This window comes from Mesoplodon mirus (assembly GCF_964341445.2).
Source record: "Mesoplodon mirus genome assembly, chromosome: 6".
Taxonomy (NCBI): Eukaryota; Metazoa; Chordata; class Mammalia; order Artiodactyla; family Ziphiidae; genus Mesoplodon; species Mesoplodon mirus.
In genome coordinates, this window is record NC_138982.1 from 105,349,220 (window position 1) to 105,375,006 (window position 25,787).

Below are 25,787 nucleotides of genomic sequence, written 5' to 3' on the forward strand. Positions count from 1 at the left end.
CAATCTCAACTTTCAAATGGAAACCACAGTCAAAATAAATGAAATAGGTTCAACAATCCTCAACTTCTATTAATTCATGAAATGCACAGATTTTGTTGCGTATGCACAGATGAGTACCTAAGAAAGTAAATGCTAGTCTGGAAAAAAAATGAGATTGAAGCCAGATTCAGATCTCAATCTAACATTCCACAACACAAAATGTTTGCTTAAAAATTTTTTTTTTATCTGCTTCTAGCAGGCTTAAGTGAAATTTGTAATTAATTTCATAATCACATATATCTTTTTAAAAGGTTCATGCTCTTATACACCCAATACATAATTCTAGTAGGATGATTTGACTATAAGGAATATTGCAGAAATTTGAGATATAATTCCATATATGAGGAACACAACCTAAGCCTTATTACACTAAATTTACAATAGATTAGCACTTGTGAATTTTGATCTGTGACTGTAAGCTGTGTTAGTGTTCCATTTTGCATAAGAACATAAAGGTTGTGGCATTGTTTTATCCATTCTATTTTGTGACATATGCATTTCTTATTCCAATAACATGACCATATCAGCATTACAAAGAATATAGATATAGCTAAAATGTTGCTTCAAAATATATTATGGCTAGATCTCCACCAGGTATATATTTCAAATATTAATGAGTATGCTCATATTTGACCTTTATGGAATAGTAAGTGTAAGTTCCTGCAATACGAGATCTTTCCAGATTTTGAGTCTTGCTAGACAACCAGCTATTTTGAAAATGATATGTTCAATAAGTGTCAAGAAGTTCAATGCTTCTAAGACATACACCAAAACTACAATAGGTGCATTTCAGCAGAGATTCGTAAAGATAATAATACTTGCTATTGATGATGATGACAATGTTTAATTAATTTAACAAAACCCCAGTGAGGCAGATGAGTAGTTTAGTTATCATCATTCTCTATAAATAGCTCAACAAGTTTAAGCAAAGTTATTAAGTGGCATTTCAAAGCCAGTCAGCAAGTGATTTTTTGATTCATGCTTCAGCTTATAGGCTATATTGCCAATTAACACAGCAATCTAAATAGGATCCCAATCCTTTCCAGTGTAGCTATTCTCTATTCAGGAGTTCTAACGTAGCTCTTTTACTAATGGAAGGAATTGATGGTCTCCTAAGCACCAGAGCAGGGCAGGTATGCCACTGAGAATCCATTACACACAAGCCAGTATATTACACTAAATTAGGAGCGTACAGTTTACTATAAGATGGAGAGAAAAAAATGGATGGAATAATTCAGACTGTGAGAGATTTGACTAGTGTATGAACAAGGAAAGGGTTTGGTTTCTTTTTGTATATAGATATAGATACATATAAGTGGATGGTTCAAAAAATCTGGAAAGAAACCCATCATTTTCTATGTTTCCTACTGCTGACAATTTGAGAGAGCATTTGGCACTTGACTGTCACCAATCCAAATTAAATCATCAAGGCATAAATAGAAAACAATAAAAACAATTCAAAAGAAAATAAATATGTACTTTTCTTCAAAATTAAAACATTTTTTACACGGTAATACTTAAGGAAGCTAACAATTAAAAATGTGTAGTACTTAAAACAACTACAAACTTCATTTCCATATGCCTTTTAACAGATGAAAGGGAATAATACAATGAAAAGGTAGTAAATATGGCCAGATAGTTTGAGGTATGAATTCCTCTATTTTGTTTGCTTTGAAAGAAACAAAATACCTGTTACAGATTTCTTCTGTGTATAAAAATATCACATCTTTTCTTTTGTGGCTATTTGTAAACAGAGCCACCATGTTCATGATGTTATTTCACTTGTTTTGCTTTTATGATAGTTTATGATCAATAGCTCTATGCTAGTTCATCATTTTGCGCTGCAGAATTTTGATTTAATCCATCAACTAATATCAAAAAGCAATTACAAAACAAAATATACCCACCCACCCATCCACTAAATGATAGGGGAAAATAAAGAGTTTTTCAATTCCATTTTAAGGCATTTGTACTCGTATCTGAGTGTCTTATTGGGCATGGAATGTCCACCAGTATTTCCAGTGTTGACATCTGTCTGCAGAGTGACACCACATCTTCCACAGCCACCACCTCCTTCCAGAAATAGCACTTTACACTGGGACTGGACTATTCTTTGATTGTGTTTCTAGAGCTTTAATACTACTGATGATCTTCTTCTGTGGCCCAACCACAGTGACACCAACTTTTTTCATGTCACTGTAAAAAAAAAGGAGAAAATTTCTGGTGAGAATCATGGTTTCCTGGATAGTATGTAAATAGGAGATTTTCAATTAACAAAGCTTGTGCAATTATAGATCCCAATGCTTTAGACATAATTTTCTGATTTTTGCACCATTTGTATATTATATCCTGACTATTCCACCTCTATTCTTGTGTAAGAGTATAGATGGTATAGTGGGTTGTATAGTGTTCCCCTCAAAATTTCTGTCCATCTGGAACCTCACCATGTGACCTTATTTAGAAATAGGGTCTTTGCAAATGTAATTAAGAGAAGGGTCAAGATGAGATCATACTAGATTAGGATGGACTCCAAATCCAGTGAGACTATCCTTATTTGAGAAAGAGGACACACAGGGATGCAGAGAAGAAGACCATGTAAAGATGGAGGCAGAGATTGCAGTTACTTTGCTGGGATCCATCAGAAACTGGAAGAAGTAAGGAAGGATTCCTTTTTTTGGACTTTGGAGCAAGCGTGGCACCAATCAAGCCAATACCTTGATTTCCAACTTCTGGCTTCTAAACTGTGAAAAAATAAATTTCTGTTGTTCAGGCCAGTAAGTTTGTGGTAATTTGTTATGGCAGCCCTAGGAAACTAATGCAGATGGTCACACATTCTTTTGGGGCATTACCTGTCTCCCTTAAATCTGGGCCAGTTTGGGGACTGCTTTGACTGATGGAATAGGTTTGAAGTGACATTGTATCAGTTTCTGCACTCAGATCTTAAGATACTAACAGATTCTACCTCTTATCTCCTGAGACACCCTCTCTAGGCCCCAGAGCTGCCATGTGAGAAGTATGACTACCTTGAGACTATGATATCAAAGAGGTCATCTGTAAGCACTTGGTCTACAGACCCAGCTATATGAAGCTTCTGCACCAAGGCAGACAAGAGTGAAACCATCTCAAGCCCTCTGGACTAGACCAGATGCATGTTAGATGAATACCTAATTCAGTACCAACACCAGAGCAGAAGAATCACCCTCCTGAGCTCTGCCCAAATTCATGACTCACGACACTGTGTATACAATAAAATCATTGTTGTTTTAGCCTTTTAGTTTTGAGGCAGTTTGTCGTACAGCCATAGATAACTGGAACAATTTCTTTAAAGCAGAAAGTTCTTTCAAAGTAGAAAAAATGGCAAGGATATTTCTCTATTTATCAAAATTATTAAATTTAAAATAGTTAAAACTCAGAAATAAAACATTAAAATAAAGATTATAAGAGCATATAGAATTTCATTTGGGGGGAAAAAGACTTAGCTAAACATGTGCAAATGATTAATTAAATATTCTTTTTTTTTTTTTTTTTTTTTTTTTTTTGCAGTATGCGGGCTTCTCACTGTTGTGGCCTCTCCCGTTGTGGAGCACAGGCTCTGGATACACAGGCTCAGCAGCCATGGCTTACAGGCCCAGCCGCTCTGCGGCATGTGGGATCTTCCCGGACCGGGGCACGAACCCGTGTCCCCTGCACCGGCAGGAGGACTCTCAACCACTATGCCACCAGGGAATCCCCTATTCTTGATTTAAGTAATTCATTCATACATTTCATCTCTTTCAGGTCTTTACTCAAACATCCCCCTCTTATGAGATTTCCCTGATCCTCCTATTTCATATTGTAAACGCTCTCTGCACTCATACCTGCACCACTTCCTATTTTCTTTTTGTTTCATTTTCTTCCAAAGTATTTATCATCATCCAGCATATTGCCATTTTTTCTTGATTTATTTTTCTTTACTCTCTATCTTGTCCCGCAAGAAGGTGAATTCCATGTGAACAGGGATTCTTGTTGGTTTTATACTCTGCTTATCAACCACACCCTGAACAATGACCCTCATTTAGCCGGGGCTCAACATGTACTTACTAAAGAGTGAATCGATAGTCCAAAATATGTTTATCTGGGGAAGTTGATAGAGGATTAAGTGTCACTTGGCAAGGAGTGCTAGGCAGACTGAAAGTGAAAAGAAGGAAAAGTACATACATGCAAATACATGCACACACACAGATGGAACCCCTTTATATTGAGCATTAAAAAAAGAATGAAAAATTGGGAATTCAATCTCACTGAATTGAACTAATTGATTTCTTAAGAAGTGAGTTCCCTGGGGGGGGGGGGGAGTGGTGATGTTGGTGGTTGTGGGATGAACTGGGAAATTGGGATTGACATATATACACTAACTTGTATAAAATAGATAACTAATAAAAACCTGCTCTATAAAAGTAAAATAAAATTCAAAAAAAAAAAAAACCGAGTTCCCAAGCAATAAAGGTGTGCAAGAAGACAATAGGTAACTACTTAAGAAGCAGTTTACACATTATTTAAGCATCTGCTGCATAAAAGTAATTAAGGCTCAGTTGCATTCCTATCATCTGAGCTGGGGATGAAATCCTGATACCCTACAGGTTACCCCCCTGCTGCCATTCAAGGGTCTGATAAATTCTCTATGGACAACTTGTATTTTGCCTGAGGTCCTCTCTGATCACAGTCTTCAGCTACCTTGCTTCACCAGGAAGGCTAGTGGGGAACTATGGTGACATCAAGCTTGCCACCCTTTGTGTAACTGTGGATAATGAAACCTTCACTTAGAGTAACGTAGTCTATTTATGTTGACCCCTGCTTTTGAGAAGGTGTGCTCTACAGGATTTTGATTCTTTTATAAGGATACCATAGATCTATCTTTAAAATGAACAATAAACATTTTCCTACTCATCCTCAAACTATAACAAAGTCAGGTTATGAATCTAAGAGCTAGAAAACAAGACATATAAATGTATATAAATCAATAGATCCTCACTGTTTTTGTATTTCTTCTCTCATCTTTCTTCCAATTCTATATCATATTTTTTATAACTTCCTGATTTTTTTCTCTGTCTCTTCCTTCTCCCCCTCTTTACAAGATTAAAAAAGAAAATGTAATCATGGAAAGCAGAGAAAAATAAATGCTCCAAGGTAATATACTAATTTCCTAAGCTCACTGACAAATTTAAACATAGTATTATATGCTATGTTGCCTGGCCCTTATTTCCCCTCTGGAACTGAAGCACCAATACCCTGGCCACTGGAAAAAATCAGATGCTGCAATTTTGCAGACCAGCTTCGGACAACTCTGAAGGGCCAGCCAAGCTCTAGGACTCTTGTTCCAGTAGGTAGGACTGAGTCTTCTCCTTCAGTCCAAGGCCCCCTTATCATTTCTTTATGGATGTATGTCCCAAGGGCACCTGAAGAAATCTTCTGCATAAAACTGTTTCAGATTCAGTGTCTGGGAACCCAACATAAGCAAGTAGATACATAATTTTGTTTATATTTGATGCAAAGGATTATATTGGAAAAGGGAATTACAGTAAATATCCCTTTAGGTTATGCCTTAACTTGAGTTTTTATGTACCCTCTACCTTCTTTTCCCCCTACCAAAATGTGTTCTACCCACCACCCTGCCAAGTCCAAAATCTCTCTAAACATCCAGCTGCTGTAGTCTCAGTAACACTCCCCATACGCTTATCTCATTAGGACTACCCTATTCAGAAGAGCAGTGGAAAAGTTCAAGACTAAAGAGCAGCTCAAGATTGAGACCAGAGGTTAATAAGCTATCTGGTACTTCAAAGGCAAAAGGATAGGTGATGATACTTTGAAAATGGCATCCAAGGGTGCAGGATAATGACATGTAGCAATTAATCTGTCTCCTACTCATTCCACACACTTAATTCTCTTTCCAGTTTCTACAGTCATTCTTGCCCTTTCTCATTCTCTCGTTCCTTCTCACATTAACCTTCCTAAATCCATCCTAAGCTATGAAATAATATTTTAAAAAAGTATGTTGACTGAATAAAACTGCACATTTTAAAAAAAGTTTATTTGAAAATTAGATGACTTGAGTAGCTGGCCTAAAAATGAGATCCCTAAACTAATTGAAATAAGTTAATATTTATTTGAGTATGAAACTCTTGATCTTTTCCTATGATTCATAGTCTGGATAGTAAAAAACAAATGTAATATCCTTTTCAAAGTATCTCTGTCTTATTCTAGGAGATTCTCTGGAGTTATTTGGTCAAGGGAATCATTTCTGAATTGACTCTGTAAGACACAAAGAAAATAGGGATTGGAAGGAATCAAATTCAAACAACAAGCCTAAGACTGCAAAAGGAAGAATGAAATATCGAGTTAAATATTTTACAGCACTTAAGGTGAAAATGTTGCCTCACCAAATTTTTCCAAATTTTTAGTGTATTAAATATTTTTTAATTCTCATTTTTATAATATAAACAAGGGTAAGTATGAGGTAGAGATTGCAGAGACCCAAAAAGTAAACAACTCTTTTCAAGGAGTTTTAGGTCAATAGATGTTAATTCTGTGTTGTCCCTGAATTGAGGAGAAAGGACAGAAGAAAGAACATTGAAATACAGAGAGATCTGAAACCATCTGGGTCAGTGTGAAGGGCCAACCTAAAAGAGCCGAATCTCTTAGGAAAAACCAGTTTTCATTCTTCATGAATGTACACTCACAGGTTGTTTAAATAATCATAACAATTAAGTGAAAATATTCTAACCAGCCAAAAAGAGCTTAGCATCCAATACTGTACTGTTGAGACAAATATATCCCTAACTTGGAAGTGTAACAAAGGCTGCCACTTTACCTTTTTAAGCAAATAGCTTTCTGACCATATTCATAGATTAGAATATCTGACTATATTTAAATTGTGAGCTAGCAGTTAATCATATTAACAATGTTCTGCTTCATCCACTTCAATATAGTGTTCCATTATCTAAAAGCTCTGAGTGTTGATATTTTATTGAGAATAAACATTTGCCTTTGAAACTCTGTCAATGGTGTAGAAAATTTTAACTTTGTGCTTGTTCTTTGCTATGCTTCTGTGCTCCCAAACTGTTTACATTACTAAAATAAGAACTTATAAAAATATTTAAATACATTAATATATCCTGGGACTGTGTCTGATCAAAATAACTACCATAGAAACCCAAAACACATTGTCGATTGGGTCAGAAGTCTATTCAACAGATACTACATTCTATTTTAAACAGGAATGCCAACACATATTAAGTAGACTAGGGTGAGTTTATTTTCTAAGAATTAATTCTCCTCTTCAATAATAATATTCCCTTGCTATAGATCCTTTTGTGATGTTTGTGTTTCTGAATGGTATATACCATAAATGGTAAACTTCTTTACCTATTTGTTAGGCACTTGTATCTCTATTAATTACACTACACACCCCTGTTTGACATCTAATCTATAGCTCTCCAAGGTGATTTTGTTTAAATGATTGACAGGATGACAATGAAAGTCCTTAAATATTCAACAACATTTAAATACTCAAATATTGGATATGACTTAAAGGAACTTGAGAGCACAAAAGGGTTTATTTAATGTAACAAAGATCAAAGATAGAAGATTTTGACTCAAAGATGGATACAGTTTCCAAACAGACCTTGCAAGCTACAAAATTGTGGACAACTTTTGATGTATCTGCCCCACACAAAACCTCTTTCTTTGGAGCAGTCCTTTATCTTGCCCTCAGGAAAGGACCCCTAGAGTCAAGTTCATGCTGTCTCACTCTTCTTCCTTTGAATAGAAATGATTAGCTCATGGCAGACATGACTTTGGAGAAGCCAGTCTATAAGCAAGACTGAGGCCATCAGAATGTCTCTCCGGGGGACTTAGAAGAAAGAGAGTTGGACCCAGGTCAGTTGAATGGCATATCAAGGTTGTATGATCTAGGGTTGAGAGAGTCATTTTCAGCTATGTGCATGGGAAAACAGAAAAAGTCACTGTGTAGAAAAAGAAAAAATGAGGCAATCTCATTGGAAAGTGAAGTAAATTGTCTCTCATTCACAGAGAGATGAAGAATATGGCTTTCAGTTTTTCACTTCCTGTTCCCAATTAGCATACCTGGTGAATGAGGATGAATTTTATGGATTATTCACTGTGTTCTCTTGATTGCTTATAAATCCCCTCTCTTTAAGGCCATGGGTTTCTCATATCAAAGAATTCCTATTACCAAAGTATCCCTATTGTACCACAGGACCACTGTCTAAGATGTATAGCATATTATACTTGATTATTACTGGCTTTTAACACATGAAATCATAAATTAATACTAATTAATATATATTAATTATGCATATTCTCTCTTCCAAACTGACCATAAGCTTTTTTAAGGAAAACCATGTCTTAAACCTATTTATAACTTTATTTTCTAGCATGAGATCACTCAGTAATAGATGATGGTATGTTTATTTAATAGCTATGAGAACTACTTTTAGACTTTAGCATGTTTCCCTATATATCAGGTTATCCACTTAGTTCTCAATTTTCCATTTCCATAGAGGTTAGGCTTTGTTAAAAATAACAGAGAATCACAAATGTGAGGATATACAAATTATCATGACATATCTGCTTATGTTTTAAATTAGGGGCTTGGGTCCTTTGGGGTTGGGTGTGGCTATGTATCTGTTGGTCTATCTGAAGGAGATCATAGTTCAATGAAAACACCTATTGTGGGGATCTAGCATGAGAGAGGAAGACACATCAACACACCTCAATCTAGAAGGTGTCCTTGACAAAGACCCAGGATCCAGCTCAGTGGTTACAGGAGAAAGTTAAGTACCTCAGAGATTCATCTATTATTTATAATACATTAATCCTAAACACATATGTCCACTAGAAAGTTCAGTCAAAACTTATTCTTACTCAGTGGAAATCTTGGCTATGGTGTCACAAGAACTGTACTCTACGCCTGTGAAGATTTCCTTGCAGTGCACTGGCCGGACACCGTTAAGCCAGTCACCTGTTGTGCGGAAAGTAGTAATGTCGACGTTGCTTTGGTCCAGAAGAAGGTTTGATGGCCTACAAGAAAAGAAAATACCAATGGGAGAGAGATCAGGAGTCAGCAGAGTTGCTGCGTGTCAAAATTCGACACCAACATCAGCAGGAACTTCCAGACTTCACGTAGCATTCCTGTTTATTTGTGAAATTTATCTGCCATGAAGTCTTCATCTACTCAAGCTGGCAGCTTGCAAGAATACTGTGTAATTATCTTGTCTCAGTGCTCCCCTTCTGTACTCACGACTGCTTTTTAAATTACTGAAACTTTGCCAGTGAAAAGCATAAATAGATCCATACATACTTTTATAATTTAATTTGTTTAACCATTAGCAAAGATGGTGATAATTTAGGTTACAGTTATAGCTGACACAACACACTGAATACTCCTCTGTCTGCTTTGGTGGATGGATTTGGTTTCCAACATTAAATCCTGGCTACTGGATGTTCATCTGTAGACACTGTGCAGGTTGCTGTCTAAGGGACAGTTTGAACAACTTGGACTATACTTACAGCAGGACATAAAGTCAGCACAGACTTAAATAATGTCACAATGTCATTAAAAATAAAACTTACAAAAAGAATAGAAAAAAGTAGATGAGTAACAATAAGTGAAATTCTCAAAAATATGACAACATCAGATTTATAATATATATACAGAAGTAGATGATAGATAGATAGGTAGACATTGTGACTGTGACTTTTATTGTACGATATAATCAGCATTAACAAGAACTTTTAGGATTGCTTTATATAATTACTGGTCTTACTATAGATCTATGACCAGCTGCAAGATCTGGTGAATCAAAGGAACAAAAGAAATGGAGGAAACCATATTTTCATCCCTGAAGAACCAAGAGAAGCATCCTATTGGTAAACTGCCTTGGTTGCCTTTTCAGCTCTCAGTGGCCTCTTTGACTTGTCCTTTGACTCATAAGCCTGGAACCAGTCACCAGTGGACACTTGATTGTCCTTCTCTTTATTCTTTCCTCTTAGGATGGGAGCTTGAGTAAATAGTAGTTATGAAGGCCTTTGCTTTGAGATGAATAATAAGAGTAACAACAACAACAACAGAAATAAGGATTATATTGAACATTTATGAGAACTTACAATATTAAGCATAACACATAGATATGAAGGACTTTAATCCTTACATTAGTTAGGCACTGATGCTATGCCCCTATAATATATGTGGAAGTTAAAACTAAAATTAAGTGACAAATCAGAGTCCTGCCCACATTTAAGAGGAATTTTTAATTGGGAGGTTTCCATTGCTATTTTAAAAAAATTTTATTGGAGTGTAGTTGATTTACAATGTTGTGTTAGTTTCTGCTGTACAGCAAAGTGAATCAGTTGTACATTTACATATATCCACTCTTCTTTAGATTCTTTTCCCATATAGGTCATTACAGAGTATTGAGTAGAGTTCCCTGTGCTATACAGTAGGTCCTTATTAGTCATCTATTTTATATATAGTAGTGTATACATGTCAATCCCAATCTCCCAGTTTATTCCTCCATGCCCCCCCCACCAGTGACCATAAGATTGCTTTCTACATCTGTTACTCTATTTCTGTTTTATAAATAAGTTCATTTGTACCATTTTTTAAGATTCCACATATAAGTGATATACAAATGGCCAAAAAGCACATGAAAAGATGATTCACTAATTATTAGAGAAATGCAAATCAAAGCTACAATGAGGTATCACCTCACACTGGTCAGAATGGCCATCATCAAAAAACCTACAAATGATAAATGCTGGAGAGGGTGTGGAGAAAAGGGAAACCTCCTACACTGTTGGTGGGGATGTAAATTGGTACGGCCACTATGGAAAACAGTACAGAGGTTCCTTAAAAAACTAAAAATAGAACTACCATATGATCCAGCGATCCCACTCCTGGGCATATATCTGGAGAAAACCATAATTAAGAAAATACATGCACCCCAATGTTCATTGCAACACTATTTACAATAGCCAGGACATGGAAGCAACCTAAATGTCCATCAACAGAGGAATGGATAAAGAAGATGTGGTACATATATACAATGGAATATTACTCAGCCATAAAGAAGAATGAAATAATGTCATTTGCAGCAACATGGCTGGACCTAGAGACTGTCATACTGAGTGAAGTAAGTCAGACAAAGACAAATATCATATGATATCACTTATATGTGGAATTTCCATTACTATTGATGATATTTCTCCAACTCACTCCCTAATATACAAGACACGCTTAAGTGTGAGGTTAAGATTCTGAAATCTGAATGAGCATGCCCTGAACCTGTGTGCTGTTTTTTGGAATACAAGATAGGATTGTAAATTCATTTGGATTTTGATGGGGAGACATTAAATTTATCTGATAAAAATAAAATTTTAATTAATTAAAAATAAGTTTAACTATTTATTTGATAAAAATGAAAATTTAACACAATTTTAGTGCTCCATTTAAGAAAACACTGAGAATGTGACAGTTTGGTTCTGCCTATATTTGCATGCTCTGTGGAAAATATAGATCAATAACTAGTTCCCTCCCTGTCAAGATTTGTGAAGTGGAGACATCTGAATGTGGAGGACTTTTCAAACTTCATTCCATTAGACTAAATTCAACTGCTTCAATCTTCTCTACCTCAAGTGTTTGAATTATAAATTAAAAATTAAAAATTAAAATTATGGAGTTCGTAATTTGTATTATGTGTTACGGTTTAGTTTTAACTAATCCTCACAGGTTATCTAAGAGAAAGAAAGAAACAGAAATTAGGCACTATTTTACAAAGCATTAATTTTATTTCCTTTAGGGATACCTAGAACATCATAAAATATAAATATAACATTTTATATGTTATTCTCTTCTGGAACATATACATAAATAATTTTCTACGATTCTTTAAATTACCCACCTGAAAAGAAAAAAATAGTTTATTTTTTAAATCATTGAAAATGTCATATTTACTTTTTTCCTAAGAACTTGAAGAATTACAGATATAGATATACAACCCAGGGTCCAAAACGTATACATTATTCTTGGGTTGTTTTGTATGACCATCATGAATGACATAGCCTTGGTCATTGGCCAACATTAGATATAACATTGGACCCATTGGATAAGACTTGGAATCAGTAAACAAATTTGATAGGAGTAGCATTATATCAGATGTGAGAAAATTTTATAAGAAAAATGAAGTGAGACCTAGAAAGGAGACAACAAAGTACTAGACTATCTACAGGCATGCAAGCAAACACACATACACACACACTCACACCCCACAGCTTGAATTGCTACAGTAGCTGAAGCACAGAATCTAATGTCGACACTTGTTGACTCTTGGTCCCATGAATAGCAATACTTTTTTATTTATAGGTTTGTGGGTATGAAGAATCAAACCCCAGGACATATATTCAGAATATTATGAAGTATGCCTAATAGCAAAATGCAGAATTTTCCCCTCTAAATTCAAAATGGTTTGTATTTTTTAACTCAACAGTATAGTCAGACTCAACAAGAATTTAGAGAAAATTAGTATAAACAAATTGAAATAAAACAGGATGTGCGGATTAAGGATTAGAGTGACCCCAACTGAGTCTTTCTGTTTATTACTTGGATCAAAGTATAAGGAAGACAAAGAGGGACCTAATTTTAATGCCAGTGACCTAGGAATAACCAGCCCTGCAAAGTATCATTTTTCCACTTCCAGGATTTCTCTGGGGAATTCAAATAAAAATTGGTTCCTTTCCTCCTCTGAGAGGACATCTGGTGAGTTTATCAATGGATAGGAATTTGTCTCTCACTGTGAAGAGCCTGTGATGTCTCTTCATGCACACCAGGGGAATGTGGGCTTTTTGAGCAGCTGCAGGCATTGGCGTTTTTTTAGACCCAGCCCCAGACATTGGGTCTGAAGGGGAAATTTATAGGCTGGGTGATGTGCACTGTGAGCTCACACTTTTACTAGACAAATTAGATAGGTTTCAATCCGTGCAGCTGTAAACGATGTCCTGCAGAGTTCCACCTGATCTTTTACAGCTTTTCATAAATCAGTACCTACTGGCCACAGACTGCAGTCATTAAAAAGAAATCATGGAAATTACATGTTTGCTCAGGGGAAACAAAAAATAACTTTCTTCCCTTTCTTCCTCTCTCCTTGTATTTAGGTTTGTGAATTATTCTTTTGTGGATTTTCATACTGCTGCATTAAAGAGGTACACATATATTATTTTCCCATCAACTCCTATTTTATCTGTAAATGGTCATGCCAACTAGCACCAGATACTGGGGAACAAATGTCAGTAAATAACTGCTAGTCCCAAGAATATCTTCTCATAATGATCTTATTTCAATATTGCACTAGGATTCTAAACTCTAAAATTGAATGTTAAGTTATTCTTTTATACCATAAAAAGACTCCTTTGGGTTTACAGAGGGCTTTATTTTTTATGTATTAAAAATACTGAATAATACACATTTCTTGAATGAATAAGTAGATGCCTACTAAGTCTAGAAGTAAATATTAATAATATTGGAGGTGTATTCTATACCACTATAATTACCTGCTTTTTGTCTGTGGTTGTGAATAGTTTCAGGGGCCATATTAAAACTTAAGGGTAATTTCTCAAAGGCAAAATGTTAATTATCTCTACCTTTATTATTGCCTAATATATAAAATAGTAATATACTTTTTCAATACCTTTTATAATTTATTGTTAACATTTTAATTTCAAATGGTGTCATTACATTTCAAGGGGAAAATTTTGTACTTGCCAATTTTTTAAATGCGAATTTTTGATTTTTTTATCTCTAAAGTTAGAAATTCCAGATAGGAATAAATGAATTTAACTTGTCCTCAGTAACTAAAAATAATTTTAAGTATATATAGTTCCCAACAGGAGACTAGTATATAAATAACACATTAAGGAGGAGTAAAGTCATTGTGTTTATTTTGATTGTCTCTAGGCTTTAAGGACAAAAATCTTAGCAGTTATAGCTATTACATCTGGTTTAATTTCTCCCAGTGGTAAAATTACCTGCTTTGATTTTTAAGATTAAAAAAAAAGAGATCACCTGGGTATTTGAAATATTTGCTTCCCTCTAAAATGTTCTGTATTATATTTGTTCATGAGGAAAGTCACCCTGTCAGTTTCAGAATTGGAGGTCAAAGTCATTTTGAGAAACAGATTGTTTTTTGGTCATCAGACTTCTCTTAAAGGATATAATATTTGTCAAAACAGCAGTTATTCTCAAAAAGAATTATATTTTGTTCTTTTAGAGATAAGAAGTATTTTATTAATGCTAATTTAGTGCCATTAACAGGTAAAAATTACAAGTACTGCTTATTTTTGTTCCTATTTATTCTGCAACTTAATAAACATAAATCCCTACAAGTTAGCAGTCAATGCAATGGAACAATATACTTAAAATCATTTCAATTAAATTAACTAAGTATAATTGGGTCTTCAGAATCTTAGTCTAAATATTTTAAATATATTGTTTAAATATTTATATCATAAATTCCTTTACCTTCACTTTAGAACCTTATCCCAAATAAATTGAATGTTTTATTTAATTCTTTATGCCAAAAATTTGTATTCTATAAATTTACAATAGTCTTGAAGAAGCCAATGCCCTGGCACGTGAAAATTTTGTGAATTTAAAGAACACACCTATTTCACTTTATATACATAAATATTGAAAAAAGAAAAAGGCATCTTACTGCCTAAATAGAAATGAATTAATTCATCTGTTATTTTTCTCTATTTTTAAGCCTTTAAAAAATTTTAATTTAACTACATTCACGAAAGTAATTTAATCAATTTATGTAAATCCAAGAGATATATTTTATACATAATGTAAAGCTAATTGTCTATTATATAATACATAAATATATGTAATAAATAATCATATTATATGTGTTACATAAATGTATATTATATAAAACTAATCTTCAAAATAGTTTCTTTTAAAAATGAATTTTGCTGGCTTCCCTGGTGGCGCCGTGGTTAAGAATCTGCCTGACAATGCAGGACATGGTTCGAGTCCTGGTGCAGGAAGACCCCATATGCCACGGAGTAACTAAGCCCATGAGCCATGACTACTGAGCCTGCGCTGTAGAGCCTGGGAGCCACAAGTACTGAAGCCTGCGCACCTAAAGTCCATGCTCCGCAACAAGAGAAGCCACCGCAATGAGAAGCCCATGCAAGGCAACAAAGAGCAGCCCCCTTTCCGCAACTAGAGAAAGCCTGTGTGCAGCAACGAAGACCCAATGCAGCCAAAAATAAAATAAAATAAAATAAATAAATTTAAAAAATAAAATGAATTTTGTTTATCTTTTAATGTGTATAACAAAAACATGTTGTGTAGTAGAGAAAATTTATCATTCTAAGGCCATTTTCTATTTATTTTTCTAGCAATATTTTCTATCAAGAATATCTTTAAGAAAAATTTCTCTAATTCTTTTTTTTTTTTTTTTTGCGGTACACGGGCCTCTCACTGTTGTGGCCTCTCCCATTGCAGAGCACAGGCTCCAGATGCACAGGCTCAGTGGCCATGGCTCACGGGCCCAGCCGCTCCGCGGCATGTGGGGTCTTCCCAGACTGGGGCACGAACCCGTGTCCCCTGCATCGGCAGGCAGACTCTCAACAACTGCACCACCAGGGAAGCCCTCCAATTCTTACCCAAAGGAAGGGAGCTTTACTTTTACCCTTTTATACATGTGTATTATGACTATATTTTTCATTTTTTTCTGAATTTCTCAAAAGCATTATTTTCACATTGCCTTTTCCTTTTCATCATCCAATTATAACTAAATCTCTTAAAATCTCATATCTCATCTATCACTCTAAAAGAATCAAAATAGTTATCTAAGGAGAATTCAGTGTCCTTCTCATTGCTTATTGAGTGGCTTTTTTCCTCAGTTGTCTTTTTTTGCCTACGCTTTTGCACCTTTTGATAATACAGTTCATTCTATCCAGTTTTGGAAAATTCCTTGGGCTGTGGTTTCTATGATGGTTGAAGTCTCATTCCTAACTCTGGCTGTTCCTGTTTCTACCTACCATTTCATATTCTTCTGCTCTGTAATTGGTACCATTCTCCAAAGCTCTAAACAGAGACCACTTTCTTTCTCTCTGGGTGGAAGTGTATGCAGTGGGTTATAGTTCTGAGATAATAATTAATATTGCATACATTTTTCCTTCTAGGATTGCCACCTACTGGCTTGATTGGCCCTGTAGTCCCCTTATAAGGAGCTTGAAATCTCCATAAGCTACCAGCACACCCTGCTACACACTGTAGAAGCATTCACTCATTTCAATCAGCTTCTTGGCTCTTGTAGAATTTTGAGGTCATGACTTCTGCACGAAGGGACTGAGGCATTTAGATGCTTCAGAAACACTCCTGGCCACAGGGCAGCACAGAAGCAGCAAGGGGAAGTTCAAAAGTTCAGTCTGGGAGATTGGGGGAGGAGTGTGTGTCTCAGTGTCAACCTATGTGGACAAACACCCTCCACTCTTCACTGATTAAAGTCTCCCTATAATCCATGGGATATGAGAGCTTTAACTAGAAATTAAATTATTATTAGGAGAATACAGATGGATAGATTGATACTTGTGGTGAAAATCAGCATGACTAGACCAAGATTTGTACCTTCTAAATACATTTCTAATGGTGTTTTTAAAAAATTGTTTGCAGAGAGAAGGCTCCAAATTGGATGCCTAGCTTTAATCTCTCCCCCAGCTTGAGATGTAAATTTCCAACTTGTTGTAGGACTCACTCTCATTGTGTCCGAAATGCTCATTTTGCCTCACAGAGCTGTTCTTCCTTCTGCCCTTCCTAGCTCTGTCAGTGGGAGCACTGTTCTCAGAGTCCTCCTTGTTCACCTGGAAGTACTCTCTGACACTCTCTCTGTCACTCTGCACATCTCACCAGTCACCATGTCTTATAATACTTCATTCAATTTTTTGAAGTTACACCTTTTCTTTTTATTTTCTATGCTCTACCCTAGTATAAATCCTTCCCAAGACTACTGAAATCACCTCCCTACTCCTTATCATGAACTATTCCCCTCCAGCTATTCTAGGTATAGCTGCAGAGAACTATTCCACAGGCACAATGTAATATAGCATTTAAGCATCTTCAATGGCTCTTCTTTTGCTCATGGACAAAAGTCCAGATTTCTAAAGATGACATTAAATCTTCCATTATCTGGTGAAACCATCTATCAGGCTCTTTCTCATAATTTCCTTTCTTACACTGTATTATAGCAGAAATATATTATGCAATGTAAATGGAAGTTTCCTAAGTTTTTGTGTGTTTTACTTTTTTGTACAGTATTCTCCTAGCCTGATATGATCTTATCTTGTTATCTGCTGGTAGAAATTTCATCCATCATCCAAAAGTCACTTCTTTGCAACTGCCAGATAATCTGAAAGCTAAAAGTAAACTCATCCTTCCTTCATGATTCTTACAACCTTGTCTTCTTGCTCTAATAATTACATATTCTGAGGGATATTACAGTTGACTTTGAACAACACAGGGGTTAATTTATAGTCGGCCCTCCCTATTCTTATCTCTTTTCGGAGGTTCCTCGGCATCCTCAGGTTCAACCAACCACAAACCCTGTAGTAGTGTAGTATTTTCTATTCAAGGATATCTGTCTATAACTGGACCCATACAATTCAAACCCATGTTGTTCAAGGGTCAATTATATAGTATTTCTGAACTTTTCTTTTCCTCCTATTTTCAAAGGCAAGCTGTTGCAGTCGAAGGTTGTGTCTCTTTACCTGTATAAGCACCACAGGGGCTAGTAGAATGCCTCACACAAAGTAACTGCTAAACAAACATTTGTATCTTCATATTCATATAGTCAAAACTTCAAATTTATTCATGTCTCCTCCAATTACCTACTTTTAGGAAAATAAATCAATTACCAGAAAACAAACATAACATAAAATTTAATATAACTTCCCCTCCCTTCTTACCACTTCTTGCAACATACAAGTCAGTTTTTAATCTGGTACACCCTGACCATCTGCTTAAACACCTTCCCCACTTCCAGCAGTGATATTCACAAAGACACTCTCACTGTAAGATTCTTTGGAAATGTTTCTGTTATGAATCATCAACTCTAAGGAAGGCTGAAGAGTAAAATAATGCATTATAGAAATATTTCTGTAACAGTATATGAAATAAAATTTGCCATAAAACTAGACACAGGCAGACTCTGGAAAACAACATCCCTATAAAAAATAATAGAATGATGTTGTTTTTCCTAAAGGACTTTATAGACATAATTCTATATATTGTTCTAAATAACTAAGTCATTGAGAAATTTGAATCCTTGGTGCCAGCCACAAACTCAGATTGAGACGGTCTCCAAGTGTGTTGAGGGGACTGTTTCTGGAGTTGAGCTGACAGAAAGGGAAACATGAGATTTGCTTAGGAGAAAATTTTAAGGTTTTACCATTATGACTAATGTCTGCAGAAATCTGTATAATGAATAGGAATAAAACTAGAATATTTGTCTAAAAATTGTATGTCTGTTGAAATGGAAATTTATTATTATTCCAGTAAATATGTATTCATGTGCTTAACAGATATGTATTGAATTTCCAGTATCAACATGGTAATACAAAGGCAGCATGGCATCTGATCTCATAAGGCTGAGTTAATTGGAGGAATGGGTACATAAAAAGAAAATGCACACAACTGAATTAAAATTATGATGAAGAACGAGGACATAGTGGCCCATGAAAGAATAATGGTGTTGACCTTTAAATCATGTTGCCAAGAGAATACCTCAATTAAGACAAGATATAGAAGCTGCTTTCTAAGGGAAGATGAATGCAAAGAAGAATCTTAAGACAAAGAGAACAGCGTGTGCTACTGTCCTCATGTCTGAAATGCTTTGACTTTCTGAAGGAACTTGAGGTTGGTCACTGAGGCTGGAGTACTATTTAAGTGAAAGTAGCGCAGGTTGAAAGGTGGAAATTCCTCTCCCCCAACAAAGCAGTTGAGTAAATCAAATAGTGTCACATCTCTGCTTTAAACATCTTAATGGGTTCCTCATGCATTTCAAAAAATTCCAAAGTTTTCACCATGACCTGGGTAGCCTCAAGTGTTCTGGCTTCTGTTTGCCTTCTTGTGACAGACTCTTCCTTTCTCTACTGCTCTTCGGTTATGCTGTTGTCCCTCTGCCACTTCCTAGAACTTTCCAGACTCATTTGCAGTTTCTTTTTCCTATGCCAAGATCCTTTTTTAAAAAATATTTTAATGGAGGGGATGGTTCTTTATAAATCTGGCTTGGACTTCCCTGGCGGTCCAGAAGTTAAGACTCAGTGGTCCCAATACAGGTTCAATCCCTGGTCGGGGATATAAGATCCCACATGCTGCATAGCACAGCCAAAAAAAAAAAAAAAAAAAAATCTGGCTCTTTTCCTTTTTTTAGTTCTCAGCTCAAATATCACCTCTTCAGAGGGCTCTTTCCTCAACCACCCTTTAATAATCTATCACAACCTTTTATTTATTTCCTTCCTATAATCTGTGCTTGTCTATTATCTACTGTACATCTTCTGTAATGTAAGCTCCAGGATGGTAGGGACCATATTTGTCTTCATCACTGTACTCCAGCGTCTGCACATGCCTAGCACATAGTAGCTTAACTTATAATAAATAGTTGTTGAAAAAATGAAGAAATGACTTTGAATAAAAGAAATTACATTGGAGGAGCAGGGTTAGTAAACAATCAAAAAGAATGTAGAGTTTTTTCCTAAGTATAATGGAAATTCAAAATTGGTTATAAAGAGGTGACTAAAATTATATTATATGTATATAATTTATCAATATATTTTTATCAATATATAATTTATCAATACATACATTGATAGGAAAATTCTGAAGGCTCTGTGACAAGATGCTTAGCGTGGGACAAGAATGGAAGCAGGGGACACATCAGGAGGCTACTGCAGTACTCTAGATCAGAAGCAGAAAAAGTCATAGGAGAGAGTGTTTGCAGTGAAAAGGGAGAGAAATGGATCACGTTGACCCAGTGATCACCTGGATCAAAGTGTGGAGAGCAAGAAAGAGGTACCAAGACTGGCTATAATCCTGAATGTGTAAATGAATAGGTGCTTGGAAGGCAGTGGAAGGATGAGGCAATCAGGAGAAAATAAAAAGATAAAATTTGAATATTAAGTTTTGAGATGTGTGTGAGACTCTTACTGGAGAAGTTTGGCTGTGAAGGGTGATAAAAAAATAAGGAAGTAGTTGGCAGAGATGTGGGGCTAGCAGAGGTGATGTTGACAAATAACATCTTCTAAATTTCCTTGATGATAAAAATCCTCTGGAGTTTTTATCAAATGTCCAAATTCCATTTCCCTTTCTTGCAGATTCCAAATTAGTAGCTTGTTTTAGACCTTGATGTTTGTGCATTTAATAAGTTCTCCTGATGATTCTTGTATTAGGGAAATTTGAGAAACATCATAATAATAGAACATATTTTTATGGCAATAATCTTGCAGAAATAAAGAGCCTGCATATGCAGGAGAGAGAGAAAGAGCCTGGGTATGCAGGGGATAGAGAGAGAGAGAGAGAAAGGATTTGCCTCTGACATTGAAAGGACACTTCCTCTCTTTTAATTCGAGGTAAGAAGAACTTTCCTCTCTTGTAATTAGAGGAAAAAAGAACAAGATGGATGGGTGCAGGCGCCAGTTTGTTTTTGTTTTGCTGCTGGAATTTCCCATCTGATGGCTTGTATTTTCTCAATAAAGCATGTGGCAAGCACATCACTGGAAAATTAAAGGGGAAAGGGAATGAGTTTAATCAGTTATGAAAAAGAATAGAATAATTGTTGTCAAAAGTGGGAAAGCAAATTTTCTAAAGAAAAATAAGATCTCTTGAGATTGTTGCATGGTAATTTGAGGTTGTTGTTAATAAATTTATAATAGCACAATCTGCCCACTGTGTATTTTAATGGAAATAAGTAAATATATAAACATAATTTCTAAAACTTTTATATTTAGTGAATTAAGATGGGTGGCACTTCTTAGAAAAATAGTTTCCCTAAAATTGCATGTTTTGTGACAAAATACAGGGGATACATTAAAGTATTAAAAATACATATTAGGATAAAAATATTCAATGTACTTCAATAAGAATGGAATAATGAACTGAAGAAAATTTGAATACGAGGGTATATCCTCACATAATATGATCTGATATTAAGAATTTTCCCACATAGAATTGGATTTAAATATCTCTTGATCATATTGCATGAGTTACTCTTTATATTAATATTGATCTTATGGAAATGGTTTGAATGCTCTTTTATGATATGGAAAGAATTGAAAAGATGTTCTTTTTTTCTACGATTGCTATTGAGTAAAGATCAAAAGAAATGGCTTCAGGGTGCAAAATGAGGACCATATGGCCCAGGAAGGGCAAGTTTGTTATCCTGTTGGTTGTTAAACTGTCAGGTGGATTTCCAAAAATGCCTGTACAGTCTGTCTCTGAAATTTAGGACAGAGATTCATCCTTGCAGGATAAGTTATCAATAGTTTTACCTACTGAATATATATTACCAAGTTCAATATGAGTGACCCCCCTAAAATTTATTTCCAACAAATAATCTATGATTCTTATATACTGATTAAGACTTTGATTCAAATTTTCTTTATTCATCTTATTTAAATATAATGTAAAAACTGGATCATGTATGCTCAGTATAATTGTTCCTATTAAGGTAGAAAAAATATATACTCTATTATAAGTGCATTAGCAAGTGCTCTATCAGTTTGAAGTCACAACTCTTGATAATTGTCAGTAAAACCAACAGATGTGCATAAAAGAAACAAGAAAAGAAAACTCCTATAAGGGGTTATATTAAATCTTTTACACATGAGTCACTGTAAATCATCATTATGTAGTATGTATACATATCACTTAATACTGTGGATTTTTGTGCACAGTAGGTGTAGTTCCTTTACTAAAACTCTGTAATTTTCCTTTAAGAACACACATCATCAAAATGTAAAAGAACTCTTTTTCACTATGTGTACAATGAGAATATAATTGACATTTCTCAAAACCATTAAGACAACTCAATGATTCTTACCGTGGAGAATTACGCATAAAGTCTAATGGATATTGTGCATTCAGGGTTGCCTTATGGCTATGATGTGTTGACATTTGCATGGCTGTCCAGGAACACTGACATTATTTTAGTCTTAGTTTTATCCTTCACAGTGTCTAACAAAGTAATTGGCACACGATATGGGCAAAACAAAATTTTTTTTTTAATTAAGTAAGGGAAAATTGCATTTCCCTAGCCAGTGCGATGGTTTGGAGGCATTGTTATTATTTTTGAAACTTTATTTTAAATGAGGAATAAATCAGGACTTTGCTAGAATTCCCCACCACTCCAGGAGATTTTCTTTTTTGTTTGTTTGTTTAAATAGGAGAGAGTGAAAAGGAGCTATGTGTCCAGGGTTTCTATTGTCCAAATACTCAAGCCTGAATGTATACATGCTTCTCGTCAAGATGGAAGTTAAAAAGTACCAGAATTTTAGCATTGTCATTAAGTAGCATGAAATTTCCTCCTGAAAGTTTAAAAAGGAAAAGAAAACATGTCTCTCTAATCTTGAGGAATATAAGTACCAAAGTATGCAGTTGGGGAAGTGGAAGAAACAAATTAACATCTTGGAGATAGAAAATACATTCATTTCAGAGTGAGTGCAAGATGCAAAATCAAATGTGTCACCTTGCTGCCGCACTGGTGATGATCTTCAGACTGCCTGGGTTCCGGATAAGCTTGTCCAGAATGCTGACAATCTGCTCAAACTTGGGTCTGTTGTTTCTGTCTTTCTGCCAGCAGTCCAGCATCAGCTGATATAACGCAGCTGGGCAGTCCATGGGGGGCGGCAGTCGATAGCCCTCATCCACAGCTTTAATTACCTGTGTGAGAAGCAAAGTTTCCAAAGACTTAAGAGTTGGAATTTCTTTTACTTCTTCATGGGCAGGTCACACTTATATGACTATTTCAAAGTTAAGTGAAAAAGTGTTCATTTTAAATTTCTTAAAAGGATAGCAGCTTATTAAATAAATATTATCCATGTCTGAAAATATTATATAAAGGAAGATTGAGGCAGAGAAAGTGGATTTAGGAAAGAAAAGTTTATAAAGTAACTTTCCAGATTAAAATAAAAATAAATGTTCTATGATATAGGAAATTCAGTAATTTATAAAGAAATAATTATTTGGTAATACAGATTTCTATGGAAACTATACATGAATGAATGAATGCAGAAAAAATTACCATAGATTTTAGTTATATAACAGTTCAAATGGTACCTCTCAAATCGTAGTAAGTTCCTTTGGTAAAAGCCCACGTGCTGCACAACTAACTGACTATTACTCCATTCACACTTTTAAATCATGTAAAGTCAGGATTTTCAAACTCTACTGTGTATCAGAATCATCTGGAGGACTTATTAATATACAGATAACTAACCGCTGATTCTATAGCTCTGGGGAAAGGCCTGATAATTTGCATTCCTACAAATTCCCAGGCCATGATAAAGCTACTGGTCCAAAGACCACATTTTGAGATCCTCTGATACAGAAAGAATTTGGAAAATAGAGATGTGGTAAAGAGAGTCTGATTTTCCCAGTACCATCATAAAACATGGCTTGTTTGAAGAAGTTCAGAAAGGTTTTTATATCCAAATACATTAAAAGCAATTTTATATGTGGTGAGTAGGAAATGACTAAAAGCATCTCAGCTTTCCTTCTTATGTATCTTTGAGATCATGCTCACAGTTTCTGGCTAAGCATAAAAAAAAATCTCCAAGTGCTGATCTCACATGCCAATAGCATCCTTTCACTAAGTATTAGCAAAACATGACTTATAAAAACAAAAATCCTTTTGAAAAATCATATCACAGTTGTAATAGAAAGTTAAAGATTATTTTCTCTATCCAGAGACTTCAATTTGTATAACTAAATTCATGTGCAAGTTTAATACATTATGAGAAACAACATGCTAGTGATTGGTTGTTTTGTCTGACTTTGGGAAATACTAGATTTAAGTAAACAAAACGTTGGCCCAGATGCATTAATTAAGTCTACAAAGGATGGCAGACATGTGTGTCTTACTAATGTTACATTCAAACAATTTTGTAGCAAAAAATACTTCAAACATTCCCTGATATCTATTGGCTATCTTGTCAGGCACTTATTTTATAAAATTTTATTACAAATGTCTTCACTTTGTCTCATTTCTAAACACGGGCTTGAGGGAAAAATGTAAATCCTTCAGAGCAACACATTTGATATCTTTACAAGATTTGGAAGCAATTTCATTTCTTCTAAGTATTCTGTTTCAATGTCACAAACAGGGAGCCACCTGGTTTCATTATGCTCCACTTCCTTGCACAGCTTGATCTCTTAATCCGAACCCATAACTCATAGACTACAAATACTTACATCCTGATTGGACATCTCCCAGTATGGTCTCTCTCCATAGGACATCACCTCCCAGAGAACAATCCCATAACTCCATACGTCACTGGCTGATGTGAATTTACGGTAGGCTATAGCTTCTGGTGATGTCCACCGGATTGGGATCTTCCCTCCCTTGGAATATAAAATCATACATACATACATGATCAATGACTAAAACATAATATACATTACCATCTGAAATCTGACTGAATTTGTCAGGGTATTTCTTTTCTGAAATGGAATGCGGGTTTCTTCTGATATATCTTGATATTCTTCTATTTTAATACCAAGGAGTGAGTAGCATACTATTTACTGCAATATTTTCTCAGTCAATTTGGGAATATTTTGAAATGATGAAAGAAAAATACAGTTGAAAATTGCTAAAATGTTGACATTTTATGTCAATTATGGCACATTTATCAGTCACCTGTAGCAAAACAACTTGAAGTAGATATGCTATATTATATATTAGAATTGAATGAGGTATCTCAAATCAACCTTTATTGATTTAACATAGATTTATGCATGAACAAACAACCTTAGGGCAGAATGTGAATTAAGTTAGTATTTGTAAGGAACTTACACCACTCCTTGATACTCTTAAGTTCTTAAAGGTATTTGTTAATTAAATACATTCAAAATAAAATTATACATCTTAAAAACCTCTCTTCAAATACATTCATCAATCATCTTAATTAATTTACTCAGTGCCTCACTCCATCATTAATCACTGAAGTACCCTCCATGTACTAGGTAAGCACCATATGAGCTAGAAAGATATAATAATTACATTCTGAAAACGTATAGTCTAGAGGAGAATATTGCTTTTATGAGTTATGGGAGATATAAAGGTATAACTCCCATAGAATTTGCTCTCAGTTTAATAAATACATTTAATAAAGATGTGTTGAGTAGCAACCATATGGGAAGTATTATGCTAGTCACTTTGGGTGAGACAAATATAAATAACACACTGGTCCTTCTGTTTGAGAAATATCAAGCAAATAGGAATGATAATTAGTTGCTGGAAATAACTAAATGTAGAAAGAAATAAGTATTTAACACTTTGCTTCTCAAACTGTACAATGCATATGAATCATCTTGGGCTCACTCTGATTAAAATGGAAATTCTGATTCAGTAGTTCCAGAATGTAGGCAGAGTCTGCATTTCTAAAAAGCTCCAGGTGATGCTGGGGCTTTTTAGAAT

The 25,787-nt window shown here is 35.0% G+C and overlaps 1 protein-coding gene across 2 annotated transcripts in view; it reads right to left on the bottom strand.

Annotated features, from left to right (window-relative positions):
* Window positions 1–2,129: 2,129 nt before the first annotated feature.
* EPHA3 (EPH receptor A3) overlaps window positions 2,130–25,787 on the bottom strand; it is a gene marked incomplete at both ends in the record, with an annotated part of 362,616 nt that continues 338,958 nt past the window's right edge. For both annotated transcript variants that reach the window (XM_082625509.1, XM_082625508.1), the window contains 4 exons: window positions 2,130–2,235; window positions 8,962–9,117; window positions 22,839–23,032; window positions 24,563–24,712. In XM_082625509.1, coding sequence (XP_082481635.1) covers window positions 2,130–2,235; window positions 8,962–9,117; window positions 22,839–23,032; window positions 24,563–24,712 — 606 coding nt within the window. The remainder of the gene's footprint in view (window positions 2,236–8,961; window positions 9,118–22,838; window positions 23,033–24,562; window positions 24,713–25,787) is intronic.